This window comes from Erigeron canadensis, chromosome 1 (genome assembly GCF_010389155.1).
Source record: "Erigeron canadensis isolate Cc75 chromosome 1, C_canadensis_v1, whole genome shotgun sequence".
Lineage (NCBI taxonomy): Eukaryota > Viridiplantae > Streptophyta > Magnoliopsida > Asterales > Asteraceae > Erigeron > Erigeron canadensis.
Window position 1 is genome coordinate 13,302,431 of NC_057761.1, and position 12,691 is coordinate 13,315,121.

Here is a 12,691-nt window from a genome sequence, read left to right on the forward strand (position 1 = left end):
AGCCTCAAGTGACCTTTTATTTCGTACAACCTACTACTAATCACTATATTGAAAACTTGACTGCCGGTGTATATCATATTATCAGCAATCATCTTTTGTGCAAACTATTCTCATCTATATTATTGTTACATTATTATTTATAAAGTATAAAGTATATAATTTTAACCAGAAAAAACGTGTTTAAGGATTAATAAGTGTCCGTTTGTTGACCCAAACCTGCCTTGTCTCATTACCCAACCTGCCCAATTTACCATCTTGAAAACCCTACTACTTTCTACCCATTTTTAGGTAGATAGACTGGCAAACTTATTCAAGTCGGCTCCATTATTGCATTCAAATCCGCATTCTTATGACCACTATAACCAATCAAGAAAGTCCATGCCCTAACATGGGTTTTCTTACTGGACCACCTGCACAAGGAAGCATCCAGTTTTCTAACCCAATCATGGCTCCATATCCACTTTAAAGGGATGAACAAGATTATACAAATTATGGGCTTAGAGGAGATGGCCATAAATACCAAACCCCTGTTGGTCCTCATTATGAACCTTATATAACCAATCAAACAAAAGATCATCCACTCCCTGATGTAGTTTGGGTGACTTCTGGCCTGTTCAATGCATTTGAGCTTCCTTAATTCTTATATGTTATCATTCAGGATAAAACACAGCCAAATCAATAATGTGTTGAAATGCCATCTCGATTCTTAAAATGTCAGATTAATAACTTCACTGGTATTCTGCCTCTTAGCTGATGTTGAACAGGTATGTAACTATAATTGGTATCCTTACATACAAGTTGTTTGTTTCCCACTGTAATTTAAATGTTTTTTTGTTTGTCTCAACTCAGGATGACATCGGCGACACCTATCTCATGCCTCCTGTTTTACAACAACTTATTGGAACGTCTCATATATTTGAAACCAAAAGTCACACGTATTATCAAGTTGCCGATTATGAGAGTTTCAACTGTTCAAAAGTTGTTGTTACTGAGTTGTCTGACCCAGAGGTCAAGAAGGAGGATGTGAAATCAATTTCATTTGGTAATGAGTCACGAGGATCCTCATTAGCAATCTCGAATGTAAATGAAAACCCGCTTGAAATAAGGTAATAATTGTTGTGTCTTATATACATGGGTGTGTGTGTGTGTGTGTGTGTCTCTTATATATATATATATATAAAGGTATCGATGTGTCATTCCGGCACGGACCGACTTCTTTTGACTCTCATTGAACTATTGCCTGCTTGACCAGAACCCATTACCCAACCCATTGACACACTTGTTTTTTTTAGTTGTAGTATTCAGTCTTAGTGGAACTCATAGAAAGACTCGGAGAGTTCAAAAAACATTTAATCCTAAATATGAAGTTTGTTTGCACGGCCAAAAATGTCAGTTGCTTTTTGCTTTTTCCACAATAAACTGTTGTGGATTAACGATTTACTTAACGAAAATTAAGTTGATTACCTAAAACATAGCCTTAACCACCCTGTTCACAAGTAACAGTCTGAATTAAGATCAATTTTTATATCGAAACTGCTACCCCATGCTCCAAATATAAGACCATATATACCTTTTGGTGGGGGTTTGGAAAACTGTACATTATGGCATATTGATGGTATAATGCCAGTAGATGAGAAAGAAAGTGGGGAACCCTTAAGAATGAAACATGACACAAAATAGAAACAGTATCAAGCTTAGAAAGTAGTATTGATGTTTAAAACATAGGTAATTCAGCCCCATATTTCTTCATATCAACTTTTGCATATATGTAACGTGTCTTTATTTATTCCCTGTATATAGAGTAACATGATCTAATAGTATGTAATAATTCAGTGACGTTGCCGAGGCTGGAGCTGTGGTTATGAATGACGATAAAGGGGTTGGAGATAATGTTGCAATTGATGTGGTTCGTGGGAAAAAGAGGTACATAAGTTTTAAATAAATCTCCATATTTTTCTATTGTGTTGGCTGATGAAGGAACATAATTTTGAAAGGCAATTTCAAGAAACAAATGTTGTCGAGGATGGCAAAAAAGCGGTCAAGTGAGAGGATGTCACCTAAGATGAAGTATCGGTGGTTCTTATTACTAAGTGAGCTGCTATATTATGAACTCATTTTGTTTTTGCTACTTTATGAACCTTTTTAAGTTTGAAGTGAACTCCAGCACGTTAGTGCATATCTTTTCAGTCATTTTAAAATAAATTTATCATTGCTCTACGTGTTTCGGTTTAATATTATGCATTTGTCACCTAAGATGAAGTATCGGTGATTCTATTATAACTAATTATCTGGTTTATGGCCTTATTTTTGTTTTATAGTTGACAAAAGTGACTGAATATATATGCTAGATTTTTTAACCCCATCACTAAACATGGACAGATCTATATACAAATGAAAATGCCATTAAGAATATATAGTCTCTATATAACGATTGTTTGTATTAAGTTATATTTTTCAACTTTGCAAGTTGACCATGCTACTACACTCGGAAAAACAACATAGAAAATTTGAAACTGTACGTTGGTTCCTATGGTTGAGTAGGAAAAAGAAATATGGATGGGTTGGCTTATAAATGAGTATCTGGTTTTTGACCGGTAGTTGAAAAAAGTGAATGAATATATATACTGAAACATGAATTTCATTAACATATTGTTTTAGAGGTAAAGCGTCATGTTTGTGTAAGGCATATACTGATGTATGTTATTATTCGTAGTCGTCAATTTTGACCCATTTATAGTTCTATACTAATGGTCTGCTTGGTTTATAGTTGACCCTAACCAGTCAAATGTAGGTGTTAGGAGTGGCCCAAAGAATATATCTAAGTTCTAATACCCGCGACTCTCAAATGATCTTGATTTCAGAAGTAAAATTTATTTTTTCTGCTGATATAGTTTGTTACTTCTATTCTGCAGATTCGATATTTTCTAGAAACAGGCAAAATATGTTTGTGAGTGAATCTGACCCGTCCATGTACCCGGTTCATCATTGTAGTTACAACCTTATATAAGCAAGAGAATGGTAAGCTTAAAAATTTATCATTTTTGTTACTTTTTGATGGAGTTGGTAAGGTGGGCGGGTTGGGCAACCTGGGCAATGGGTCAAATGGATGCAGCTTGAAACTATTATTTTTTTGTGGGGCTCAAGCAAGCCAAAATCGATAAATATATCTCACAATTAATGGATTTACATAACATTAAACATAAATGTACAAATTATTATAGGGAACAACTAACACGTTACATCATAACAATTCTAAATAAAATACCTTATCAAAACATCTTAATAATGACTCAATGCTGTTACAACAATGGACACGTTACGAAACTTTATGCCACAATTAAACGACCTTAGTATGTTAAAAATATTATTTGACACACACACACACACACACACATATATATATCTTTTAAGTATTTATTACAGCTTTGTTTGTGTTTTTTGACACTTGCAATCTCTACTTTACGGTTACACATATTAATCAACACAAAACATTGAAGATTGCAATCGTTCTATGAAAATACTATAAACCACTACCAATATTTATGTACATAAAAAAATACATTTAATAATCATTTTACATGAATACACAGTCTTCCCATCTGCTGTATAACTATATTTATTAGCGAAATTTCATCATCGACTAAATAAATTTCTTAAATTAACATGAACGATAAATATATGATTTTATACAAATTACTCTTTAAAACTACAAAAAATGGCGTCTTAACTACGATTGTTTTTACTTTTTGGAACCATAAGCATAACTTTCATTACATATATAAAAACCAGCAACAAATGCATGCAAACGAGTTAAAAACTCGACGTGCATAACACGGGCTTTTAAGTCCTCGTATATTAAATTAAAATCCTAGGATTACATCAATGACGTAATTAAATATTTTTACTTCACGTCGTTATACCAAAAAAAATTTATTTACCCTATTCATCCCAAGATAAGTTTCAGGGTTTCATTTTGGTATGTTTTATTTAATGCTCACTTTTAATATCAAGAGTTGGTATCCACGCGTTGCGGCGGTTAAGCGGTGATGATAATACAAAACATTGGGAGATGAATTGATATGTAAGTAAGTAACTAACTGCTCAGTGCCGCCTTCCGCGAGTTTTGAGCCCCAATACCTCGACGGTGTATGGGGGAGGTTAAGATGTAGGCAGACCTTACCTCTACCTAAGCAAAGAGGCTGCTTCTAGTTTCTACCTAAATGGTAGAAAATGCCCTCCAAACTTTGCATGGGATAAGGATCGAACCCATGACCTTTGTCTTTAGAGGCAAGGGTGTTTACCACTGATCCAACCATGACCTTTTCTACCATTTTGTGTGTGTGTAAATAGGAAGGAGAAAAATAAGTGAATGTGTGTTAAATCTTGGTAGCGTGTTTGTCTGAATGTGTTTAGAGATATCGAATTAGAGGTAATGTGTGAATTAGGAGCAATATGGTGATATTGAAAAAGTGCTTAAATTACTTAAAATAAAGTTTCAATATGTTTTATAAAGGTTTATAGATATGTTAAATTAAATATTGCATTGTATATTTAAAACTAATAATCCTAATACTTATTTCACACACATACATTTTAACCCTTAAAAAGAAAAAAGGTAGCACCGAAGAAAAGAAAGAGCGAAATGGGAATTTCTTTTTTATCTTTCACGGATTAGCCTTTCGAGAGGAATCTTTGCAAAAAGTAATGGATAAAATTATCATCAAATAAATGTATATATAATGATTATATAATTTTATTAATATGTGTCTTTTTATTGTTTTAAATACTTATTTTGGAAGAGATATGATGGGGTAATATTAATAACATTGGTCATTGTAATATAAATCTTATTGCAAATGTGATATTGATTTATTAGATAGATACATATTGTAATTTAAAACTAATAATATGAGAATTTATTTAAAACACTAAATAGGCATGTTGTATACATATTTAATTTATATCGTCATTACATGAAGATATAACAAACACTTCTTATAAACCGTATATATTGATATATAATAAAAATTATTTTCAAATGATAATATCATCTTTCATCTGATAGGTACAATAGTTAATACAAAGATATAACATATCTACTATTCATTTTCAACACAACAATTTCTAAATAATGTTATATCCATAATTATTAATTATGTTATTATAAAAATTTAATATATATTTATCTCACATGTTATGCCGAGGAAACTATTTAGTTAGCATAAATAAGAGCGCAAATTCAATTATATACGTACAAAGATGTTGCCCTGATCTTTTTTACAATAACTTTTTCTTTTTTGAAAGGTGTGAACTATTCGTGAATATCGGGAGGTCTAACTTATGTTGTCTCAATCGGCCAGCGGTAGAGATTTATTTTTTTCGCGTTAGAGATCTTCAACGTCAAATAGATTCCATATTTAAACCCCTGACGAGAAACCTTATCACTCAAATATCAAGATAGGAAAATTTCACCGCAGTAAAAGAATCTTATTTAATACCTGATGCATTACGTGAATATAATTTTAATTCACTTGAAGTTTTTAGGGAAAATTACAAATTTCGTCCCTGTGGTTTTTCAGAAAAACACGTTTCATCCCTGCCGTTAAAAACAAGCTTTTTTCGTCACCAGAAACCAACCAAAAAAACATGTGAATGCCTACTTTTAAATAGACCCAACCCTTTATTTTGACCCACCCATTTCTTAAACCTAATTTCTCCCCAAAATCTATATTCCTCAATTCGATCCAATCAAGTGAATCGAAGGTTGCTTATTGTTTGTGTGGGAAGCATTCGGTGGTGAAAACATCATGGACTCAATTGAATCTAGGTCGCCGTTTTTATTGTTGTTCACAAAATGTAAGTATTTCTCAACCCTAATTCTATAATACGACCTGGATTCAAAATGTAAGGAAATTAGATTTGTGAACAACAGTAAAAACGGCGACCTGGATTCAATGGAATCCATGATGTTTTCACCACTGAATGCTTCCCACACAAACAATAAGCAAACCATCGATTTGATTTAAGTTCAATTGATTGGATCGAATTGAGAAAATTATATTTGGGGGAGAAATTAGGTTTAAGAAATGGGTGGGTCAAAATAAAGGGTTGGGTCTATTTAAAAGTAGGCATTCACTTATTTTTTTGGTTAATTTTTGGTGCAAACTGACCAAAAGACCCTCACGTGACTAGCACGTGGGGGGACATAACGGCAAGGACGAAGTCTTTTAACGGAATAAAAACCACAGGGACATAAAAAGCTTGTTTTGAACTGCAGGGATAAAATGTGTTTTTCTGAAAACCACAAGGACAAAATTTGTACTTTTCCCAAGTTTTTAACTAACATAGTATTTGTCTTAAATAAGTTTCTAAAAAGATAAATTAAATAAAAATGAAAATAAAGTGTAGTAAATACGAGTAAATTATTACCACCAAAAGAATAGAATGAATGAAATGAAAAAGCATCAAAAAGCCCATTTACTCTTAATATTCCAACTTTAAAATCACTCTCACAAACACACACACACACACACACACACTTTCACTCACTGACAGTCACACTCACACACACAAACATAAACACAAACACACACACACACACACACACACACACACACACCCTCCACGGTTGCTCCGCCGCCCCGCTGTCAGCATCTCCGGCGTGCAACATTTCAACTAACAATGCACAATATCTTTCAACCTTCAAGCATTTTGGTTGGTTTTGTAGATCTTGAAGTGTAAGTGGGAGTTACATAATATATATATATATATAAATATATATATATATATATATATATAAAATCAGTGAAATTTATCCAAACCCCATTTGGTATTTATCTTGTGAATGCTAGCCTTTAAATTTAGCTTACTTATTTGAAAAGTTTTAAGCTTTTTCTTGATAAAAGATGATGTTTAGGGTTTTAGTAATACTAGTGGTGATGTTATTAGTACCTGCAACTTTAGGTCAGCTACCTTCACAAGATATATTAGCATTACTTGAATTCAAAAAGGGTATAAAACACGACCCAACTGGGTTTGTACTTAGTTCTTGGAATGAAGAATCTATTGACTTTAATGGTTGTCCTGCTTCTTGGAATGGTATTATGTGTAATGCTGGTAATGTTGCTGGTGTAGTTCTCGATCATTTGTCGTTATCGGCTGACGTCGATTTGAATGTTTTTGCTAATCTTACTAAATTAGTTAAGCTTTCAATGTCTAATAATTCCATTTCTGGTAAATTTCCTACAAAGATAGGGGGTATGCTTGAGTTTCTAGATATCTCGGATAATTTGTTTAACTCGAGTCTACCGAAAGATATTGGTAAAGTTGTTGGTTTAAGGAATATGTCTTTAGCTGGAAATAACTTTTCGGGTTCCATTCCTGATTGGATTTCAGGGCTTAGTTCAATACAGTCTTTAGATTTAAGCCGTAACTCGTTTTCTGGACCCATCCCACCGTCTTTAACACAGTTGAACAATTTGGTGTATCTAAATCTGTCTGTTAATGTGTTAACGAAGAGAATGCCGAAAGGTTTTCTTGATATGGGAGTTCTTGAGGTTATTGATTTGCATGGAAATATGTTTGATGGGGATCTTGATGCTCAGTTTTTGCTTTTGACAACTGCCACTTACGTTGATTTTAGTGGGAATTTGCTTACGAGTACTACAAGTCCAAACGACAAATTTTTGCCTGGAATTTCTGAAACTATTAGGTATTTAAATCTTAGTCGGAACCAGGTAACCGGATCGTTAGTTAGTGGGGGAGTGGCTCAGATGTTTGGGAGCTTAATTGTGTTGGATTTGAGCTACAATCAGTTCTCTGGTGAACTTCCAAGTTTCAACTTTGCTTATAATCTTCAAATCCTTAAGCTTTCAAATAACAAGTTTTCGGGGTTTATACCAAATGATCTTTTGAAAGGTGACTCATTGGTTCTAACCGAGTTGGACTTGAGTGGCAATAACTTCACAGGTGAGTTTTTATTTCTTAAAATTCTAATAGTTGCTTGTGTGCAGTTTTGTATTGTGCATTTTTCTAACTATCTTATCATATTTTCAGGGGCAATCAGTATGATAATGTCGACAACACTTCAAGTTCTTAATCTATCTTCCAATGGTCTCACGGGTGAGCTTCCATTGGTCACTGGTGGCTGTGTTGTTCTTGATTTGTCAAAGAACAGCTTTGAAGGAAATTTGACCAAAATGGTGAAATGGGGAAACCTGGAGTTTCTTGATCTTAGCCAGAATCGCTTAACTGGTACGTTCCCTAAGGTAACGGGTCAGTTCTTGCGCCTTAACCACCTGAACGTCTCTCATAATTCTCTTGATTCGACAATCCCAGAAGTAATCACACAGTTTCCGCGACTCTCGGTTCTTGATATGGGGTTCAACAAGTTTGATGGACCATTCCCGAATGGTTTATTATCTATGCCTACTTTACAAGAACTTCATCTTGAAAGTAATAGAGTTTCAGGAACTATCAGTTTGTTTTCGTCTTCATTTGTACCTAATGTATCCAATATTCAGGTTCTTGATGTGTCTGATAATCAGCTTGGTGGCGATTTTCCTGATGGGTTTAGTTCGTTGACTGAACTCAAATTTCTTGATATATCTGGAAACAATTTCTCAGGCTCTTTACCATTGTCTTTGACTGGACTTACAGGTCTTGTTTCTTTAGATATTTCTCAAAATCATTTCTCAGGTCCGTTACTAAAGAACTTGACTAACGATCTAACGAGCTTTAATGCATCTTATAATGATCTCTCTGGTGTTGTTCCTGAGAATTTGAGAAAATTTCCAGAGTCTTCTTTCTTTCCTGGGAATTCCGATTTGCAATTTCCTAATCCTCCTCCAGGACCAAACACCCGGGGATTGTCCAGCAAGAAAAAACCTATCAAAACCATTTTTAAAGTGCTGGTCATTGTTGCTTGTATTATCGCTGTGGTGATTTTGATTCTTCTGGCAATTTTTATTCATTTCATGCGGATTTCACGACGGCCTCTTCCACAAGAAGTTGGGACGAAAGACGTCGAACATCGTCAAACTTCCCATGGAAGTGGTGGTGGAATGACTGTTTCCACTGGAGATATTGTTACTTCTCGAAAAGGTTCTTCATCAGAGTTAATTACTCCGGAAAAGATTGGTGGAGGGGCAGTGACAAGTTTTTCACCATCTAAAAACAGTGGCTTCTCTTACTCGCCTGATTCTGGTGACTCTTATACTGTTGAGAATCTCTCAAGACTTGATGTGAGGTCACCTGATCGATTGGCCGGTGAACTTTATTTTCTTGATGACACCGTCTCATTTTCACCCGAGGAATTATCACGGGCCCCTGCTGAAGTTTTGGGAAGGAGTAGCCATGGCACTTCATACAGAGCCACACTAGACAATGGATTGTTGTTGACTGTCAAATGGCTAAGAGAAGGGGTTGCAAAACAGAGAAAAGATTTTGCTAAAGAGGCAAAAAAGTTTGCTAATATACGGCATCCGAATGTTGTTGGGTTACGAGGATACTATTGGGGGCCCACACAACATGAGAAGCTGATTCTTTCAGATTACATATCTCCCGGAAGTCTTGCCAGTTTCCTCTATGGTACTATTTTTCTCTTTAAGCTGTTTACTAGTTACAATTCTGTCTCAGTTTGACTTGAAATTGATTAATATTCAAGCCTTATAACCAAGAGTGGAATCAGGAAACATTTCAAAGGGCAATCTAATTTTCTTTAATCAGGTTCGCCTTTTCTGGTTGTCTTATGGGAAAATTGGGTCAAAATATCGAAATTTTGTTATTTTACTGAAGAAATACATTACACTTCGAAAACTTTATGGGGCAACTGCCTATGCTGCCCAGAATGCCCCCAAACTGTCTCCGTCTCTGCTTTGAACTGTTCATTGTCATTCTTATAATTACAATAAAAAAACAAGCTTTTACATTGCTGATCAATGTTGCGGCATTCAAATTAAGTTTGAGCTTTTGATTTGTTGGTCCTGTTTTGACTGGAAGGTTAATGTTCAATTGTGAATCACTATTAATACCTTTATTCTTTGCAGATCGACCTGGAAGAAAAGGTCCACCATTGACATGGGGACAGAGGCTGAAAATAGCAGTTGACATTGCTCGTGGACTAAACTACCTCCATTTTGACCGCGCAATTCCACACGGAAACCTAAAGTCAACAAACATTTTGTTAGATGGTGTAGATTTAAATGCCCGTGTAGCAGATTACTGTCTTCACCGTCTGATGACCCAAGCGGGAACAATAGAGCAGATTCTCGATGCTGGGGTGCTAGGCTATCGTGCACCTGAGCTGGCTGCTTCAAAACGCCCACTTCCTTCCTTCAAATCAGATATTTATGCATTTGGAGTTATTTTACTGGAGCTTTTGACTGGAAAGTGTGCGGGTGATGTGGTGTCGGGTGAAGACGGTGGTGGTGTTGATTTGAACGATTGGGTTCGGCTGAAGGTGGCAGAGGGACATGGTGCTGATTGTTTTGATGCGGTTTTAATAACAGAAATGGGAACACCGGCTGCTGATAAGGGAATGAAAGATGTTCTAGGGATTGCGTTAAGGTGTATACGGCCACTTTCTGAGCGGCCGGGAATCAAGACTGTGTACGAGGATCTTTCGTCTATATAAGTAGCTAGTTTTTGCCTCTATCTTTTTATGGTTTTCTGTTAACTTAGATTAGGGATTGAACTGGTGGAATCAATACTTCATTGCTCCTACCCTTTTTTTATATATTTTTCTGGTGATTTCTGAAGGCATGTTCTTCCTTGTTTTTATTTTCGCAAGATTAAAAGAAAGATGAGGAAAGTGATTGTTTTGTTATCAGATTTACCAAAAGAATTAGTTTTGATTCAATCAATGACACGATTTAGGATTGACATCATCTAAAAATTGAAAAGTTGAAACTAAAAGATTAAGATAAATGTTCATAAAAAAAAATTAAGATAACTTTTATTTTTGGGATAATTTCATATTTACCCAAAAAATACACCCTAATATCATATTTACCTAACTTTTACTAATAATTTCATATTTACCCAATTTTAATTCACATTCTATCAAATCTACCCAAATCACAAATTATTTTATGTTTAAACCTATATATAATTTTATACTATCTATTAAAAACATAATCACTAATATATCCTTATATGAGTAGAAAAAGAAAACACTCCCGCCAAATTGTCAATTAGCAGAACCGTTTATACTTTCATGGCAGTGAAAAAGATTATTAATACTGTTTATCTCAATGATCCCTCAATAGACATACAACCATTAAAATTTGCATCTGAATAGCCTTTGTATTCGCTTTTAAACCATTTATAATAGTTTTTTGCTTGAACTTTGTATCTCACGACTCACATAATGTTACTTACTCAATGATATTCCATGACTTTTGATGATATTAAATAAAATAAAATATGGATTAAAGTAGTTGTTTTTTCTAAAACGAAAATCGGTACATTTGCTTGGATATAATGCATTTTAGTTGGGTCTTATGATTGGCTTGTATCATCAAATTTTAGGTTACATATACAAAGGTCTTCTATAGTAATGAAATTTGAAACTTATATTTATTTATTGCTTATTAAAATATTTTTTTAATCTTATATAATTTACAGTTGTGAACATTTTGCTTGGCATAAGAAGTCAAATTCGGATGTATTATTTCAGTTATTTATTTTTAAAGGCATATAGGGAATTTATTGATATAAATTTGATTATAAATTATTTTGTAAGTGATTTGGGTAGATTTGATAGAATGTGAATTAAAATTGGGTAACTATGAAATTCTAAATAAAGTTGGATAAATATGATATTAAAGTGTGTTTTTTTAAGTAAATATGAAATTCTCCCTTTATTTTTAATCGAAGAATTAAAGTTAGTACAACTTAACTCTTTGAAGGGGGTTTGAAAAGGTACTTGATTCGATTGCATGGACATCAACAAATTCCTTTTTCTTTTGGATATTGATCAACTAGTAAGTTTTTGGGCCCGTGTTGAGGGACTTAATTGTCATGTTGTCTAATTAACAATTGTTCTATCTTGAATAGTTTTGTTTGGATGTAAGAAACCAAAAAGTAACACGTAATTTTAAACTCGAACAGGATCTGATGTGGTAACAAAAAAAGTTTCCAATTTTTATTTAGAAACCCAAAAGAAAATAAATATGAAAGAAACCAATAAGTAACTCGTAGTTAAAAACCCAAACGGAATGCGATTTGACAAACTCCGAATAGTTATATGGGGGAGTGAAATAGACGAATAGTAACTCGCTTGCGGAAAAACCAAAAAGTAACTCGTAGTACAATAATCTTGTTTTCTCTACTAGGCTAGTTTATTTGTTTTGCTGAACTATAGCGTTTATTCTTATTGCACGCTAATTATACGGCATGTCGTATATATGAACTGATATGTTAGTTAATCATATAACTTGTACTAAACTTGTTCGATGTTTTGATACAATATACTCATCGGGGTAATCTTATTACGCATAACCATTTCACTTGGTATAGTATATATAATTGCTAAACATGTTAATCACTTGCTATAGTATAGGAGTATAATCTTTCTATGCTCTCCACGAGGTCCAACGACGTTGATGTTTAGCAAATCATAAAACTTTAAAGTTTTCAACTCAGATTGATGAAACAATGGTTTAAAAAATGAAAGAACGTAGTGTAAATA

The 12,691-nt window shown here is 34.0% G+C and overlaps 2 protein-coding genes across 2 annotated transcripts; both read left to right on the forward strand.

Moving 5' to 3' along the window:
* Window positions 1-836: 836 nt before the first annotated feature.
* Window positions 837-2,148, forward strand: LOC122597397. The gene is made up of 3 exons (XM_043770000.1): window positions 837-1,106; window positions 1,834-1,923; window positions 1,995-2,148. Exons 1-3 carry the CDS (start codon window positions 874-876, stop codon window positions 2,044-2,046), a joined length of 375 nt encoding a protein of 124 aa, XP_043625935.1. The 5' UTR covers window positions 837-873; the 3' UTR covers window positions 2,047-2,148.
* Window positions 2,149-6,890: 4,742 nt separating this feature from the next.
* On the forward strand, window positions 6,891-10,757 carry LOC122585253 (LRR receptor-like serine/threonine-protein kinase GHR1). Its single transcript, XM_043757374.1, has 3 exons — window positions 6,891-7,968; window positions 8,056-9,588; window positions 10,047-10,757. The coding sequence occupies exons 1-3, from the start codon at window positions 6,906-6,908 to the stop codon at window positions 10,631-10,633; spliced, it is 3,183 nt and encodes a 1,060-aa protein (XP_043613309.1). The 5' UTR covers window positions 6,891-6,905; the 3' UTR covers window positions 10,634-10,757.
* The last annotated feature ends 1,934 nt before the right edge of the window (window positions 10,758-12,691 follow it).